The 16,625-nt window shown below is 46.8% G+C and overlaps 1 protein-coding gene across 4 annotated transcripts in view; it reads left to right on the top strand.

The window, feature by feature from the left end:
* Positions 1–15,552, top strand: part of ahcyl2b (adenosylhomocysteinase like 2b) — a 30,259-nt gene extending 14,707 nt beyond the window's left edge. For 2 of the 4 annotated variants that reach the window (XM_077004910.1, XM_077004913.1), the window contains exons 2-17: positions 4,246–4,354; positions 4,878–5,021; positions 5,721–5,821; positions 6,023–6,125; positions 6,219–6,316; positions 6,412–6,518; positions 8,447–8,563; positions 8,727–8,790; positions 9,052–9,140; positions 9,246–9,316; positions 10,292–10,386; positions 10,502–10,600; positions 11,849–11,917; positions 12,180–12,258; positions 12,932–13,052; positions 13,225–15,552. In XM_077004910.1, coding sequence (XP_076861025.1) covers positions 4,246–4,354; positions 4,878–5,021; positions 5,721–5,821; positions 6,023–6,125; positions 6,219–6,316; positions 6,412–6,518; positions 8,447–8,563; positions 8,727–8,790; positions 9,052–9,140; positions 9,246–9,316; positions 10,292–10,386; positions 10,502–10,600; positions 11,849–11,917; positions 12,180–12,258; positions 12,932–13,052; positions 13,225–13,231 — 1,473 coding nt within the window. In that variant the 3' untranslated portion in view covers positions 13,232–15,552. Of the gene's footprint in view, positions 1–1,391; positions 1,671–4,245; positions 4,355–4,877; positions 5,022–5,720; positions 5,822–6,022; positions 6,126–6,218; positions 6,317–6,411; positions 6,519–8,446; positions 8,564–8,726; positions 8,791–9,051; positions 9,141–9,245; positions 9,317–10,291; positions 10,387–10,501; positions 10,601–11,848; positions 11,918–12,179; positions 12,259–12,931; positions 13,053–13,224 lie in introns of those variants that run through there. The other 2 variants (XM_077004912.1, XM_077004911.1) reach the window with 2 other exon arrangements.
* Positions 15,553–16,625: the final 1,073 nt, after the last annotated feature.

Genomic DNA, 16,625 nt, shown 5'->3' with positions numbered 1-16,625 from the left:
AACGCTTGTTTTGGCACATGACCCAAATTGCTGAAGGATTTACTCTGAGCAGCACTGCTCGGCTCCGGGCAGGTCCGCTTGACCTCCTATGTTTTGGGTTTTTGTTTTTGTTTTTAGGTGATAATGCTTTCTTCGAAACCTTCCACTGTACTTCCATCCGTTGTTTATGCTTCAGCGCTTTTAGAACGCGGGCGCTTCCGCAAATGTTGTGCAGTTAACGTGAACGAGATTACAGTCGAAAGGTTACGACCGCGCGAAGCCGTAGTTCGGCTGCAGTGTTTCCTGTAGCCGCAGAGTCGGTCTCGGCAGCGTCCGTGATGACATTGACGAGTGATTCAGCGCTAAATGAGGGATGAATCATTTACGCTTCAGCTCGCTCTCGTCTGCCACGCTCCCCGTCAGCGTTACTTTAAACGTGACGGCTCGGTACTGACCTCGCTCTCCCACTCGCAGGAAATGTGTGTGAGCTTTGCTTCTCTCTCTCTCTCTCTCTCGGTTGTCACGACGCCTCTGTATTTGCGGCAGTCTGCGCTATTATCATGCTGCGCTTGTACACACGCACACGCCTGCATCTCTGTGCCTTCCTGTCTCCCACAGCCCCATCGTCCTCTCGCACAAGACGGTTCGCTCTGGGCTTCTACGCAGGCTGGCCTCCACACATATGGCTTCTCCGTTATCCCCTGAAAGGCAGATTTTCTCCTGTAATCCACAAATCCACCCATATTATCTCTCAGATTAAAAGAACTCACTTCAGCAGTCCTTCAAATGGGCTGATGCTTAAAGGAAAGTGGCAAGTGTGACGAGTTCAAATGCTTTCTTACATTTTCAAAACACCACCAACCCCCCAACCCCTGTGTGTGTGCTTTGTACCGTACAGCACAGAGTGGTTCAGAACATACTGACCCTGACGTAATTATTCTGAGACTGCAGTCACCGGTAAGCACAGGGAGGAATAAATACTTGGTCAGCTTCAAGGGATTTTTCCTCCTTGTTTCACTTTTCGGGTTTTTCTTCTTCCTGAGCATCAAGGTGTTTTCCCACCGCTCAGGTGGGGGGGGTGGGGGTGTAACGACTCCGACGTTTCGACCACCTCGCCTTCTGGGTCGTTGTTTCAAAGATGGCTTCCTACCGATACGCCGTCCTTTCACCGTGACGCCTGGCGTAGCTGATGTCGCACGGCTCGCTCGCTAGTGTGGCACAACCCATGGCACGCCACCTCGTCCACGCCTTCTTGTGCTCTCACGCATGCCAACAGCCTGCTGTCTGTGTCCGCCGTCACCGCAGGCGCCGTTGGCTCCGTCCCGGGCTCAAAGCGCTCCCGTTTCCTCTCCGACCCTCCCTACGTAAAGAAAAAAAGACAGGCTGAAGTCTCTCTCTCTCTCGCTCGCACACACGCACACCGGTTTAAAACCGCGGGCCAGGCCAGGAAAATGCCCGGCCCTCTGCGAGACGAGCCATGTTCGTTCCAGCCTGTGAGCAATTAACAAAGGAGTAACGGGAGAGGCCCGAGGAACAATCAGGCATTGTGCGGGCGGACGGTGGCACCGGTCTGGACCGACCCGGAGCGCGGCAGGCGGACAAGCTCCAGCCCAGCGCCTACTCCCGCACACCCGGTCCCCGTCATGCTGAAGAAGGAGGACGGGGGCGGCGGCGAGCCCTCCGTGCGGAAGGTAAGAGCGCCCGCGCCGGACCAGCTCCATCCGGGCCGGGCCGGCGACACGCGGTTCGCCAGAGAGGAGCGTGCCGGGTCAGGTGCATTTGAACGTATGCCGAAGGCGGCGTAGTGGAAACGAACGGGCTCGGTGTGCGAGTATCTGGGCAGAGTCGTGTCTGGGTGCACGATTGCCTTTGCCGTACGGAAACGTTTGCGTTCTTCGGTATAATCCTTCACGATCGCGTTTATTCTGTGCGTCTGCGTTTTTGTGTCCGTGCGCGTATGCACATCACGTTGCTATCTTCATCGGAGCGTGTCACTAAGTTACTTTATCAGTTTCTTGTCCCAAATTTGTTCCTCAGAGGCTGTTCTGTACACGGTGTGTGGTACAGTCAAAGTTAGCGCTGTGTAAAACATTGATAAGGAGAGGTCACACACAAGCATGTGGCCTCTGGGGGCCCTTCTCTTCCCATAAGAGTCAAGGCTGTTTAATCTGGGCTATTGTGTTACAACACCTCCTCTTTGTGAGTCGAAACCACTTTAGACCTTGCGTGATTCCGGTGTGTGTGTGTGTGTGTGTGTGTGTGTGTGTGTGTGTGTGTGTGTCCCATTAAGCGCGTATGAGTCACGACTGTGTCCTCAGACTGCTGCTCTGTGTGTGGGCCTCCTTAGTAAGACTAGGACCTTTGTTCTCTTGCTAAAACTCTGCTGTGCTTATTCGTCTTAAAAACCGCCACTTCCTGCTCACAGGATTTTATCAAAAAGGAAGAACCACCTGATGCATCTGTCATTTTCACTAATTACTCCACCAGCGTTGAGCGTTTCCCGACAGCGTTTTTGGATATGAATTGTGTATTTTTGTTTCTAGTAGAAGGTGGTAGGTGGGTAGGGTCTTGAGGTCTGCCTCCTTCCGTTGTGAACCGTGCTTTCAACTTCCTCCTTCTCAGGGATGCGTGTTCCCCCGCAAGCCTGCAGGCCCCATGGAGGCTGCACAGTCATGAACTTGATGAACTTTGAACTTGTACGAGTACGCACTGAAACAGAGATCAGATACCAGATCTGCAGGTTTTGTATCTGTCGATTAACTGGGACGATTAAATGCCATTTTTGAGTCGGCTGTAGTTGGGTTATGTTTTGCGTTTTCATTTGATTTTATTCTTTATATTTTTTGACGATTTCCAGAGGTGGAAAGAGTACTGAAAAATTGTAATTGAGTAAAAGTATCATTACTTTGCCTAAAATCTACTCAGAGTAAAAGTAAAATTACCCATCTCAAAATTTCCTCGAGTAAAAGTACAAAATTACTTCATTTAAAATGTAATTTGAGTAAAAGTTACTTAGTTACTTTCAGTTATTTAATGCATGGATGAATCATGAATCAAAAAATTCAGTTGTTTTAATCGATTTCAAAATGTATTTAAGTGCACATCCACACTTGAAAAAAGATCAGCTGGGCTCAGGAACATACTTCCTCACAGCACAAGGACAGTCACAACCTGTACCATAAAGTGCAAACAATTTTCAGTCCTATTGTCCAACGGACAACACTATGATAAGAATAAAGAAATTTAAATTACAAATTATTCAAAAAACTAAATGCACACAAAATTAAGTGCCCACAAGATGCCACAAATCAAACTAAAATGCAACAGGATTCCACTACTCACAATAAAATGCCCACAGGATCCCACATCAAAAATTTAAAAATAGGATCTCACAATTTAAAAATAAGTGCTCACAGGATCCAACTATTCAAAATACAGTGCCCACCGGATCCCACTATTCACAATAAAATGCCCACAGGTTGCTACAACTCAAAATAAAATATAAAATGACCACAGGATCCCACATCTCAAATTAAAACAAAATGTGTACAGGATTCCACTATTTAAAACGCTCACAGGATCCAACTATTCAAAATACAGTGCCCACAGGATTCCACTTTTCACAATAAAATGTCCACAGAATCCCACAGAACCTGATAGATAGAAGATTTAAAGATAGAACAATCTCATACTTTTGGAAAAAAACAGTGCACCACATTACGACCTGATTATGAGACAATGGAAAGGGTGCGCGCAAGGCAAGGCCATGCAATTGGCCTTCAGTTCTGGGACTCAGAAGTTAAAATTTCTGCCCGTATTTAATTTTTCACCATCAATATTTTTTTACTCAGTAATGTGAGGGCATTCAAATGTAGTGAAGTAAAACTACTTGGGTCAAAATGTACTCAAGTAAAAGTAAAAATTACATATTTCAAAAACTACTCAGAAAATTACAAATTACTCATTAAAAGTACTCAATTACAGTAATGAGTAAATGTGATTAGTTACTTTCCACCCCTGACGATTTCTCATCGTCCCGTGGTCATGATCAGGCCCCGCAAGGGCGTGGCCTTGTGTGAGGGCGTGGCCTTTTGCACTTCATAGATCAGAGGGGACACCTCCCACTTCCCAGCCACGGTTTCCTTGTAGTGGTTTGGTGAGCCCTCACAATGCTCCTCCGCCATTACTCTGCACCATTCTCTCGGAGCAAAGGCCCCCGGGGTGTCTGGGCGGCACCAGTAACCCGTCTCCCCTTCCCCCTCCCAGATCCAGTTTGCAGACCAGAAGCAGGAGTTCAACAAGAGGCCCACCAAGATCGGCCGCCGGTCTCTGTCCCGCTCCATCTCCCAGTCCTCCACCGACAGCTACAGCTCAGGTACCAACACCGACGCCCCCTGATTCATCTGTACATGATCCAAGACTTGAGATTCAGAAGCATGATGTGGGAAATATAGCAGCATCTCCTCGGTCACCGTGGTCCCGGAGTGCTTCAGGACCTGAAGTCACTAAAAATTTATACAGGGGAAAAAAGAACTGAACAGTGTCTTCAACGTCCTGTACACACACAAACTCTCACACTGTGGCCAAAGTATACTTACAGAGCACCAAGTTTAGTGTGTGTGTGTGTGTGTGTGTGTGAGAGAGAGAGAGAGAGGGGGAAAGAATTGTGTTACACCAGTGGCAGGCCTCTAAGTGGATTAGGCCTACACTGACAGAGCTGACAGAGGTACTGCCACAAACCACACAGGACCAGCTGAGCGGGCAATGCAGACAAGTGTGTGTGTGTGTGTGTGTGTGTGTGTGTGTGTGTGTGTGTGTGTGTGTGTGTGTGTGTGTGTGTGTGTGTGTGTGTGTGTGATTGTGACTCTCACACGTACGTCTTTGGACCCCTTTTGCAGCTGCCTCCTACACTGACAGCTCGGATGACGAGACCTCCCCTCGCGACAAACAGCAGAAGAACTCCAAGGGTAATGGAGATTTCTGCATCAAGAACATCAAACAGGCGGACTTTGGTCGCCGCGAGATCGAGATTGCTGAGCAAGGTATGTGGGACAGTGCCCCCTCCTGGTTGATTTGTGCAACTCCGGCTGCTTTCTTGTTTTCCTGAATGCTGATGGCATTAGTTTGATTTAGATCTAATCCCACCTAAACCGCCGAGGCTAGTTTTAGGAGCGAATGACCTGTATGTCGAGGGTGTATATTTTGGGTGGGTGGGTGGGTTTGTGCGTTGCTTGTAGATTATGTTCGAGTTCGGCATCTTGTTGCACACCAGGCATTTTGTATGTCCATGCATGAGAGAAGGTGTGTGTGTGTGTGTGTGTGTGTGTGTCCTGAGCTGTAGTGCTCTTCCTGGGCTGCTGAGGGGCCCATATGTTCGGTGTGTGCTGAGACAACATGGTGCTTTTTGCTACACCCCTAAATAACCACGCAGCTGAACACCGAGTGGGCACACAACCACTCAATAGGCCAGAAGGGCTCTCAGGTCGTCCTCTATAGGTACTGTGTAGGGAAAGTACAGCATTGTCTCTGAATACTCGGGGAATAAAGTTGCTGCTAAAGTCCGGCCTGTGGAAGACATCTTGTTTCTGAAGACATGAGATGAACGGGGTTGTATTTGTAATGCAGCTGCATGTGTCAGCATCTCTGAGAAGGTCGTGTCTGTCTGTGTGTGTGTGTGTGTGTGTGTGTGTGTGTGTGTGTGTGTGTGTGTGTGTGTGTGTGTGTGTGCGTGCACTCTGCAGAGATGCCAGCTCTCATGGCTCTGAGGAAGAGGGCTCAGGGGGAGAAGCCCCTGGCTGGAGCAAAAGTGGTGGGCTGTACTCACATCACTGCCCAAACTGCTGTGAGTAGCCCATGTCTCTCACACACACACACACACACAAACTGCCTCTCTCTCCCTCACTTTATCATTTGTCACTCATGTTTACATACACCTTGTATTCGTTCAGATAACCATGCACCTGTCACACGTGTGTGTGTGTGTGTGTGTGTGTGTGTGTGTGTGTGTGTGTGTGTGTGTGTGTGTGTGTGTGTGTGTTCGTAGGTGCTAATGGAGACCCTGTCCGCACTAGGGGCTCAATGCCGGTGGGCCGCGTGTAACATCTATTCTACCCAGAATGAAGTGGCAGCCGCCCTAGCAGAAGGAGGTGAGTCTCTTTCATCTTCTCCCTCCCTCCCTCTCTCACTCCCTCCCTCCCTCCTTCACTGTGCTGCCTCTGTAATGCTATCGTGTCCCCCAGCAGGTTTCTCCGTGTTCGCCTGGAAGGGGGAGTCCGAGGACGACTTCTGGTGGTGCATCGACCGCTGCGTCAACGTGGAGGGCTGGCAGCCCAACATGGTGAACGAGCCCCTTTACCTCACACACCGCCTTTTAGATCCGTGCGCCGGCCCTAGAGGGGATGCTGTCTGCTTCACCTGCCCATTGTCCCTCAGATTCTGGACGACGGCGGTGACCTCACCCACTGGATCTATAAGAAGTACCCCAGCATGTTCAAGAAGATTAAAGGCATCGTGGAGGAGAGCGTGACTGGAGTTCACAGGTGAGCAGTGAGCCTCACGTCACCTCACGACCCACACCCAGTCCTGGGCCTCCTCACACCACACCGCCCACAGGCGCCGATGTCAACCTGTTAACGTCCGAGTTTTGTGGTAATGTCCGAGTGTTTTGACAAGTTAGTACTGTTGATCACTTTGTCAAGTGTATTTTCGGTCAATTTAGATCTCCACTTTAGGCTCCTAAGAGCCTCTTCAGTGCCTATAGAGCTCCACGTCCGCAAGGGTGTGACACCACCTAGTGGCTGGAAATATGAATAACAGGGCTTGAATAATGCATTATTAGTGTTGAGGTTTATCAAGTTAAATGTGAAATGTAATGGGAGTAGGTTGCTCCTGTAAAAGTTTCCACAGGTTAATTAGTCTGTAATCCCAGAGGTGTGCTGTACTTAGCATGTATAAACATGGTATTCTGTTCTCCTTATGACCAGGCTGCAATAGTAGATAATAGACTGTTACTTGTGCCCTTGGGAGATATTACTAGAGTAAAAGTCTGTTTAAGTTAAGCAACCGACACTTTCAGATCCATATGAGTACCAAAAGTAAATATGTAAGATGATATATTTTTTGTGTATCATTTTTAACAATTTCATTTCAGATCTGTGTAGCTATAGCTGAAGAAAAAGTAAACAGGGTAAACGTTTAGTAATTCACAGTACTTGGGTAGAATCACCTTCTTGTGCTGTTCTAACTGCATTTAGTCTTTTGGCTAAATTACCAGCTGAGTCAGATTAGCTCCAGGTTGTTCCGGATGTTTCTAATATGCCATCTCAGCTGAGGCGATCTCCCTCGCCAGGGCGGCAGACATCCGTTTGTGGTTGTCTGCAGTCGTCATTCACAGCTTCAGTTTCACACATCAACCGGTCACCTAACCATTTCGTTAGCAGACTGCTAGCGGCGTTCTGTTGGCCAACATTGCCTGTCTGCATTCATATTAGAAGAGCAGTAAAGTCCAGCAGCATCGCCACAGGACGCTTTGGGCATCGTGTGTCTTCAGAGGGGGGAATTGCGTCATAACGATATGCCAAAATTGTAATGGATTGTCACGCTTGCCACGTACAATTAAAAACGCTGTTACATTAGCTAGCTACTTACCGAGAAGTCTGCATACTACCAGCAAATTTCTTTGTGCTGAAATGGACGTTAATACGTTGACATTAAGGTAATAGAACAGTTGTTGGAGAATTTATTAACCGAGAACCTGCTGGGGTTGTTCTGGACACTAGCACAGCCAAATTGCTTAGCGACTCTTACTGAGGAACCTGTCATAACACTGTGTAGTGCCTCCGAAAAGCCTCTGTTTGGAGGGCCAAGTAGCTGTAACAACTTCCCCCTACCTATCTAGCCCTACACCCTATCCCTAGGAGTGCAGACTTGGGGTGGGAAGAGGAGAAATGGGATTGGGCCATAGTATTTAGAATTTGACCCAAATCCTAAAATATTGTTCATTTTCAGAGCTTTCATTCAGATTCACAGTCTGACTAATGAAGTGGTCTTTTAATGGTTCATAGTTAGACGTCATGTCCCTGTCAGTAAATCTGTCTAAATCTAGTGCTTCAGCACAGGTGTTGAATACTTGCAAAAACTTTAGTTAGTTCCTTTCCTTTCAAAACCAGGATCACTTTAAAGGCTTTTAAAATAAAACGGCACAGAATGTGAAAAGTTTCATTTGTAATCCAGATGAATCTTGGTTATTTTAAGGGGGTTGAATGCTCCATCAACACTCCTTTTTTTCAATGCGCTGCAAAAGTGCATCATTTCAAATCCGTTTTCCACTATTGGGTTTTCTCCAACTTCCAGTGTCAGTACATTTCAGTTACAGTAACTGGCTTAAGTAACAGTGACAGGCTTAAGTAACTGTAACTGGCTTAAGTAACAGTAACTGCATTTCCACGTTTGTTATTTTCCAACCCAGGCTTTACCAGCTGTCCAAGGCTGGCAAGCTGTGTGTACCTGCTATGAACGTCAATGACTCTGTCACCAAACAGAAGTTTGACAACCTCTACTGTTGCCGGGAGTCCATCTTGGATGGGTGAGCTAAACATTCATTTAGCAGTTTATGGCATTAAAAAAGGAGAAAGAAAAAGGATTCTGATTAATTTAAAAGTTTCTCTGCTTGTAATTTCCTTAGCTATAGATCATTTTTGAATTCAGTACATTTTCTTTTATGTTTTTTTTTATATGTGTGTGTCTAGTTTGAAGAGGACCACCGATGTGATGTTTGGAGGGAAGCAGGTGGTAGTCTGTGGATATGGAGAGGTGAGTCAGACCACCAAACTAGGTCCATGCTCACAATAAATACCAAATGTAACCACTAGAGGCCCCACTTCTCAAACTTATTTGCAACTATTTTTGCTGGCCCGGTGGTGCTAATCGAATTCTCGATCATGGATATACGCCGGCTTTGTAACTATATTATAACGTTTAGAACCACATAATGTGTGTGTGTGTGTGTGTGTGTGTGTGTGTGTGTGTGTGTGTGTGTGTGTGTGTGTGTGTGTGTGTGTGTGTGTGTTTTAGGTTGGAAAAGGCTGCTGTGCCGCTCTGAAGGCGATGGGTTCCATTGTCTACGTCACAGAGATCGACCCCATTTGTGCCCTGCAGGCCTGGTACTTCAACGCTATAATTCCTGTTCTGGGGAGTAGGGTCAGGGATCAAAGGTCAGGGGTTGGTTTGCTGTGGTTTCAGCTGTGTCACCTCTTTTCCCCTTTTAGCATGGACGGCTTCAGACTGGTCAAGCTTAACGAGGTTATCAGACAAGTGGACATCGTCATCACCTGCACAGGTCTGTCGCCCCAGAACCGTGGAAGCCGACCCCTGACCCCTGCCGGGCCCTCTGCTGTCCTGCTGCCAAGCTGGCAGGCTCAAGTCCTCTCAGCCTTGTGGTAGCGATGTGCTTGTAGTGGAGGTGGCCCTCTACCCACCCAGAGTCACTCTTGGTTCCGGCCACACCCAGTTTTTTTTAACCCATTCATTTAGAACATGTACTGAGAAACTAGGTCCATGATCAGAGCAAAAAACCAGAAAATGTCAACAATTATACAGCTCTGCTGTAGATTAATGGTTTCATCCTGTTGCTCAGTTCAACACCTACACCCGTGCTCACCGAGGCTAATTACTCTATTATGAAGCCATAATAAGGTCAAACTGCATCAGTAGCGTTCACATGCACTCTCGTTGATGTCATTTTCAGAGTGATGTGTAGTATGTCGTCTCCTAAAATTGGAACAAATAGGTTTTAATATCACACACTGCTCATGGAGCTGGTCTCCAGGTACTTGGCCAGGGTTTGAGCAGCGCGTGTATGGTGTGAACAACAGAGCAGGTTGTTTATTTGCCTCCGTAATGCAGGTCATGCATAATTCAGTCCTTTTACCGTTCACTTCAGAGTGAGTACGTTAGTTAATGCTGCTCGTTTTAAAGGTTAACAGGGATGAGATATGGCTGTTTTCCGGCTGCCATTCTGTCCATGTAGTGTTTGAGGTGAAGCCACAGAGCTGCCTCGGTGCTTACGGGAAAACCTTTTCGCGTGACCTTTGCCCTGTAATGGAGGTCTGTATCGACCTATTGCTTGTGTGCAAGGCTGCAGGGGCCTGGAATATTCCCTGTAAAATCTTCCTAATTTAACAGAACTGCAGAACTGTAAAGTAGCTCTCAGTGGGCCAGCCATGGGGAGGTTTGTGCAGACTGCAGTAAGTTGTCTCTGCTGGGGCGAGAGAGCTCGGCTGTGTTGCTCACCGATGATGTGTGCTCCTCGTAGGCAACAAGAACGTGGTGGTGAGGGAGAATTTGGACCGCATGAAGAATGGCTGCATCGTCTGCAACATGGGCCACTCCAACACCGAGATCGATGTGGTGAGCGACCCCGGTGACCCCGGCCGCTCTGCTGCCGGGTCGTGTGTGTCCTGTGCGTTTTTGTGGCATAGCCGAGCAGAGCACGCTTGCCTGATCCTGCTCTTGTGTTTCTCAGGCCAGTCTGCGAACCCCCGAGTTGACCTGGGAGCGTGTGAGGTCACAAGTTGACCATGTGATCTGGCCTGATGGGAAGAGAATAGTGCTGTTGGCGGAGGTAAGAGCATACCCCGCGTAGCCTCATACCCCGCGTCGCCTCATACCCCGTCATACCCCCGCGTCGCCTCATACCCCCGTGTTGCCTCATACCCCGTCATACCCTGCGTCGCCTCATACCCCTCCACCTCATACCCTCACGTCGCCTGATACCCAGTGTTAATTTCGTTGATGAAAAATTTTTCATACTTTTCGTCAATGAACGAAAACGAGATGATAACTAAATAAAAACTATACGAACGGATTAAAAACTATCGAAACGAAATTAATGGACATTTTCGTCAACGACTAAAAACAAGACGAAAATATTGGCCAGCGGCGACATCCAATCAGACCTGATTTAGTTTTGTGAAAGGTAGGGATAAGTTAAGAAGAGATCCAACCGTAACTACTTTAGCGTACATGGAGAGGCGGGACAAACCGGGTAACCATCCAATCAGTACTAACGTCTTCACATCGCACACAACCCTAGCCTGTGAACTGTGGTCACTCATGAAATTCAACTCAAAGTTAACTCGACAATGTCAGGAAAAGTGGAGAAAGATGAGCGGCGATATATGGACACATTTCTCCTTTGACTTCGAGAAAAACAAGACCACGTGTGTAAACCATGTGGGACGATGATGTCGGGGAAAAAAACTACAAATGAACATCTGCAGGCTATGGCATTGCTGTTTTTATGGCACCCAGTTTTATAACAAATGTAATCTGCATTGTTCATAAACTACATATGCTTTTCAGGTATTATTGTTATGCTCAATAACCAAGTTCAGGTCAATAAAGTTGTTTATATTTTTTGCACATACAAACAATAATATTCTGTGTTTAATTTTGTGTAAGTGTATATAATGACTACACCATTTATATTTTAGTCAACTAAATTCTTTTGATACTTGGTCGACTAAATTCTAATGATAATTAGTCGACTAAAACTAGACTAAAACTAAAAACAACTCCAATGACTAAATTATGACTAAAACTAAATGACATTTTAGTCAAAAGACTAAAATTAAAACTACATCAAAATTTGCTGTCAAAATGAACACTGCTCATATCCCCGCATCGTCTCATATCCTGCTTCCTCTCATACCCCCCCGGAGGATAACGCAGGTCATTTTTATGGCATGTAATTGTGACACATGTTGTGTAGGTGACAACTACTGTCTGGAAATAGGTAACGTGTGTGTGTGTGTGTGTGTGTGTGTGTGTGTGTGTGTGTGTGTGTGTGTGTGTACGCACTCCTCATTAGGGTCGTCTCCTCAACCTGAGCTGCTCCACCGTACCCACCTTCGTCCTGTCCATCACGGCCACCACCCAGGTGAGACGCAGCACATAACCACTTGTGTTAGACGCCCTGAACTGTCCGTGTCTGTTACGGCCACTGACCCCTGTGTGGCAGACGGACTCTTCGCTTCCGCCTCTTGTTAGAGGAGCGGTTGGCTCACTTTACCTGGATGTTAAGTAGCCGTGTGTTGTCCCCGAGCTGCATGTGAGCGTGGCGCGTACACACACACACACACGTACTCTGCCCAACGGTTGCCGTGGAAACTGAGTTCTGGTCCGTGTCCTTCCATCTCCAGGCCTTGGCGCTGATCGAGCTGTACAACGCTCCGGAGGGCCGCTACAAACAGGACGTCTACCTCCTGCCCAAGAAGATGGGTAAGGCGCGCACGCGTGCACCCGCACGGGGGTTAGCGTGAGCTCGCGTGGCGTGCCTCTGGAGTCCAAACCGCTCTCCTCACACACAGAGCCAGACCGGTGGCGATCCGTGCCGGGCCGTTAAGACGCTCGCGGTCACAGTCAGGGTTGCGGGGGCCGGGCTGTCGGGGGCAGTGGGTCAGCAGGTTGCAGTGAGCTGAAAGACACCGAGCTGGGCCATATGTGACCCAGCATGCTGCCTGCACAGAGAGGCAGGAACGGGAGCGTGTAATGTAGGTCAGCCTGTCAGGGTGCCGTGAGGCGGGGCTGCAGTCTCTCTGTCGCCCCTCCTCACCCCCCCGTAGTTCAACATCGCTACTGTGATGAACACTTGACTGAGGCGGAGGTCTCCAGGGAGCTGGGTCTGATGGCATGTGCGTGTAGCCGCTTCATTTCCGGAAGCAGGAGTTGCAAAAATATGGGGGAGCTAATTAGAGTCAGTACAGGCTGGTAAATTAGGGCTTCGTCACATTTCCACCCGCAGACTGACGATGAGGGCCTGTTTTTTTGGTCCCCCATCTTCATTGGTTGTTGAAAATAGACTCGGCACTAGGTGGCCTGACTCTGACACACATTACGCCCAGGTTACTGGAGCGTACGGAGCGATTAAACCTCACATGTTGACTTTACCCAGATGAGTATGTGGCCAGCCTGCACCTGCCCACGTTTGATGCCCACCTGACCGAGCTGACTGATGAACAGGCCAAATATCTGGGCCTCAACAAGAACGGACCCTTCAAGCCAAATTACTACAGGTGTGTGTGGCCACCGCGGTGTCACGGTCTCCTGCTTCTGATTGGTTGTCTCAGTTTTGCTCTGTTTAAATGTCACCGTGTCGGCCTGTGCAAGGTGTTGCTTCTGCTTCATGTAAATTGCAATCCTTCACTGATTCATACCTGTTACTCAACTCATTGTTTTCTGCCACAGATACTAAACCACCTTGCACATGGAGAAAGAAGACTAGAGACATTGGCGCAACTCGTCAGTCCGTACTGAGGGGAGGGGCTAGAGCCTCACTTTCAGGGGGGGAGGGGGGAAGAAGTTGTCTGCTCATTGGCCATGGGTGCGGCCAATAATGGCGACGGCAGTGTTTATTTATTTTCTGCTAGAATAAAATAACTAATCCTTTTATGAGCTGCTACTGCTGGTGGCCAATCCTAGCACCATTTTCATGGGGAATTCGTTTTCATCCTATATTAGCTTCATGGATTATTTGTCTGTAATTTAGAGATCTTCTGTTGTTCATTTATGGCTAGGCTGATGCTGAAAAACGGAAAACTAAACAAATGTGCATTTTATTATTTTATTTTTATCTTTTACCTTTTTGTGACTGATATGTCTTTTGTCTTAATGTTTATTTTCTGTTTTTACGTTTTTTTTTTTCTTCCTCGTTCTGTTGAATGATGAGCTGGGACAAGATTGTAGTTGGACTGCAGAGTCCTGGTCATTCCTGTCTCTAGGTCACATTATGCATCGAGCTTTCTTTGCTTGTTTGTTTTTTTAAGAACTTGTGTCGATTTTTTACTACAAATTTTAGAACGCTGTTCTATCTCGGTTCTGAATAAAAGTAGGCTAGTTAAAATTTAACTGGATACTGATAAATGTGGGGCAGGGCCTCTTTCCCCAATTGTCACTCAAACTGGAAGCAAATTATTTCACTGGCCAGAGCTTCACCATCTCAAATAGGATCACACGGTTTGTGTATTAAAATGAAGCCAGTATTGATGTTTTAAAATATCCCTCTATGAGCTTTTCACAAATTCTTTAGCTCTGAATTTTATTTCCAAATGATAACATTATTGCAGACATGTATCAGACTGTGTAGTCAATCGCAGGGGTGTATATTTAGATATTTATACAGAAAATTAAGATTTTTCTATTTTCTGCCTCCCATTTGTTTGTGTTCCCATGAAATCGTTCTGTCATTATAAAGATAAGCAATTAAATGTGATATGGTATTCTAGTGTAAAATTAAATGTACTCAAACCTTCATTTTATATACTGTGAAGTAGAGACTATTTCAATGAGATACCAAATGTACAGTCAAACCGGTACCATGTTTCTTCACCAGGTCCCTCACTGACTTTGAGCAGCCACAAAAGCAGGTGGGGGGTGGGGGGCGGAAGCCAGGATTGATTTAGCTGCACGTTTCCATGTCTGGAGCGTTGATGGGAATGAACCAGTTCAGATTCACTGCCTGCAGGACTGTGACGTGCGAAAGCTGCCTTTGTGACTGGTTTACTCAAATCGAATAAAATGGGGACTTTTATTTTGCCACACCTCTGAAAGATCTTTATGGCAGACGCCCGCCTCGTTTTTCGCCACCCGCGAGTTTGGCGTAAAGGGAACGCTGCCCAGGGCCCTGATGCGGGCAGGAAGACCTTTTGGTACCACGGCTCCCTTGGTGCGCTGCCCGAGAGGCAGAGTGATGTTCGGACACCATCGTTGCTTAAGCCTCCGCCTTTTCCCTTCTCATTTTTCGTACACGTTCACGCATCATTTACCGTCGGGTTGTATTTTTTATGTTGTCCTGGTACACCAGTGTTAAGCATGTCCGCAGTAGGATCGCCACGGCGTTTCTGAGCTTGTTTCACAGCTTGTTTTATGAAATCAAGTTTTCCGACATCACCTAGTCATCTGATTTTTCTGTGCTGAAACTATACATGGTGTAAAAACTGTACAGATGTGCTCTGTTGGATCACTGTTCCGAGTGCGACGTTTTTACCGTCATCTGTCTGAACTGCCCTTACAGACTGTCTCGTCTTCTCAACTGTCTTTGCACACAACTCTCACACTGATCGTTGCATGGGTCAGCACATACCTCTATGTGCTACACCCATTGTTTTAATGTCTTTTTAACCTTGATCTCCACCCCGTGAGTTTTCTTTCTCCATCTGTGTGTGTGTGTGTGTGTGTGTGTGTGTGTGTACGGGTTTTCTGGAAGGCCAGAACTTTTGTTGCGGTGTTGCTGCCGACTCCAGATCCAGGCTCATGTATATGGCTGCTATGATCTGTGGTCCCACAGCAACATGTGCACCAGGTCCACACCAGCATCTCGTGAGGAGAGCAAACTTAATAGGAACTAAATCAGATTCACTCCTGTATTTATTTTATTGAATACAAATGAGAAAATCTTTTACTGTTAAGTTGTCAAAACCATGTTTAAATATTGCAAGTGGTAATGGTAGATGAGCAATAATCAATATGTAACCCTAAAGAATAAAAATAAAATTAATAAAAATACACTCAAAGTTGTTTCAGGTATGCCCGAGTGTGGTTTGTTTTGTGCTCAATTTTAAAAGGCTGTTTTCTAGCTCGGGGCTAGAATACTGTGTTGGGGTGAGTGGTTTAGCTACCATACCAGCTTAGTCTTGGTAAGCCCAGCATTCTAAACCGGGCCTAGTTCAACCATGTGCTGCTGCCTGCAGTGTCTGTAGTTAAGACTTATAATTGGAGCATGTGCCCCAACACAGTTTTCTAGCTCGGGGCTAGAATACTGTGTTGGGGTGAGTGGTTTAGCTACCATACCAGCTTAGTCTTGGTAAGCCCAGCATTCTAAACCGGGCCTAGTTCAACCATGTGCTGCTGCCTGCAGTGTCTGTAGTTAAGACTTATAATTGGAGCATGTGCCTACAACTCACTGTATGACCACATGACTGTGGGGGAGCAGGTGCTGTAGTCACTCACACACAAGCTTGATCTGCCTCTTTGAATGCCGTAGCCTTTACACACACACACACACACACACGTGGGCCGAGGGGCTCCGTCTACTGATGTCAACCCCTGAATCAGCCAGGGACTGAACTACTGAGTGATCAGGAACCTTTGGCTGAACCAAGGAATAAGCTTTACTGGTAAGATCTAGTCAGTCTGGACAAGCTGTTACACACATTCACACTCCGTCTTGGAACCTTGCAGCTTCTGGTGAACCAGACTTGAGATGATCAAGGCGGTCTGCTCAAGTTGGGCTAAACCACAATAATTGCATATGCCCAACCGCCCACAACATCTAGACAGGCCCAAATTCTAAGACATTCTGAAAAAATTAAGTTCCTTGACTGGAATAGAATTTACAGTACAGTAGATTTAGGGTTTCTTCCATGCTGATAACTAAACCCTGCTGTAAGATGCTCTGAACATGGTTGGAAAATAGAAGTTTGAGGTTCTGTTTCTTTTTTAAAGACATTTAATCTTTAAAGTGAAATTTAATTACTTTCAATGAACTTGTGGAGTTCATCATGGCGGGCTAAAATCAGGTCTCTCTTACACATAGGAACCTTACCTTCAGTAAGCCTCTGACGTTGACCTTTAAATCCACTCACCTATAT

Source organism: Brachyhypopomus gauderio, chromosome 5 (assembly GCF_052324685.1).
Source record: "Brachyhypopomus gauderio isolate BG-103 chromosome 5, BGAUD_0.2, whole genome shotgun sequence".
NCBI classification, from domain to species: Eukaryota; Metazoa; Chordata; class Actinopteri; order Gymnotiformes; family Hypopomidae; genus Brachyhypopomus; species Brachyhypopomus gauderio.
This window is presented reverse-complemented; position numbering and strand designations above follow the sequence as displayed.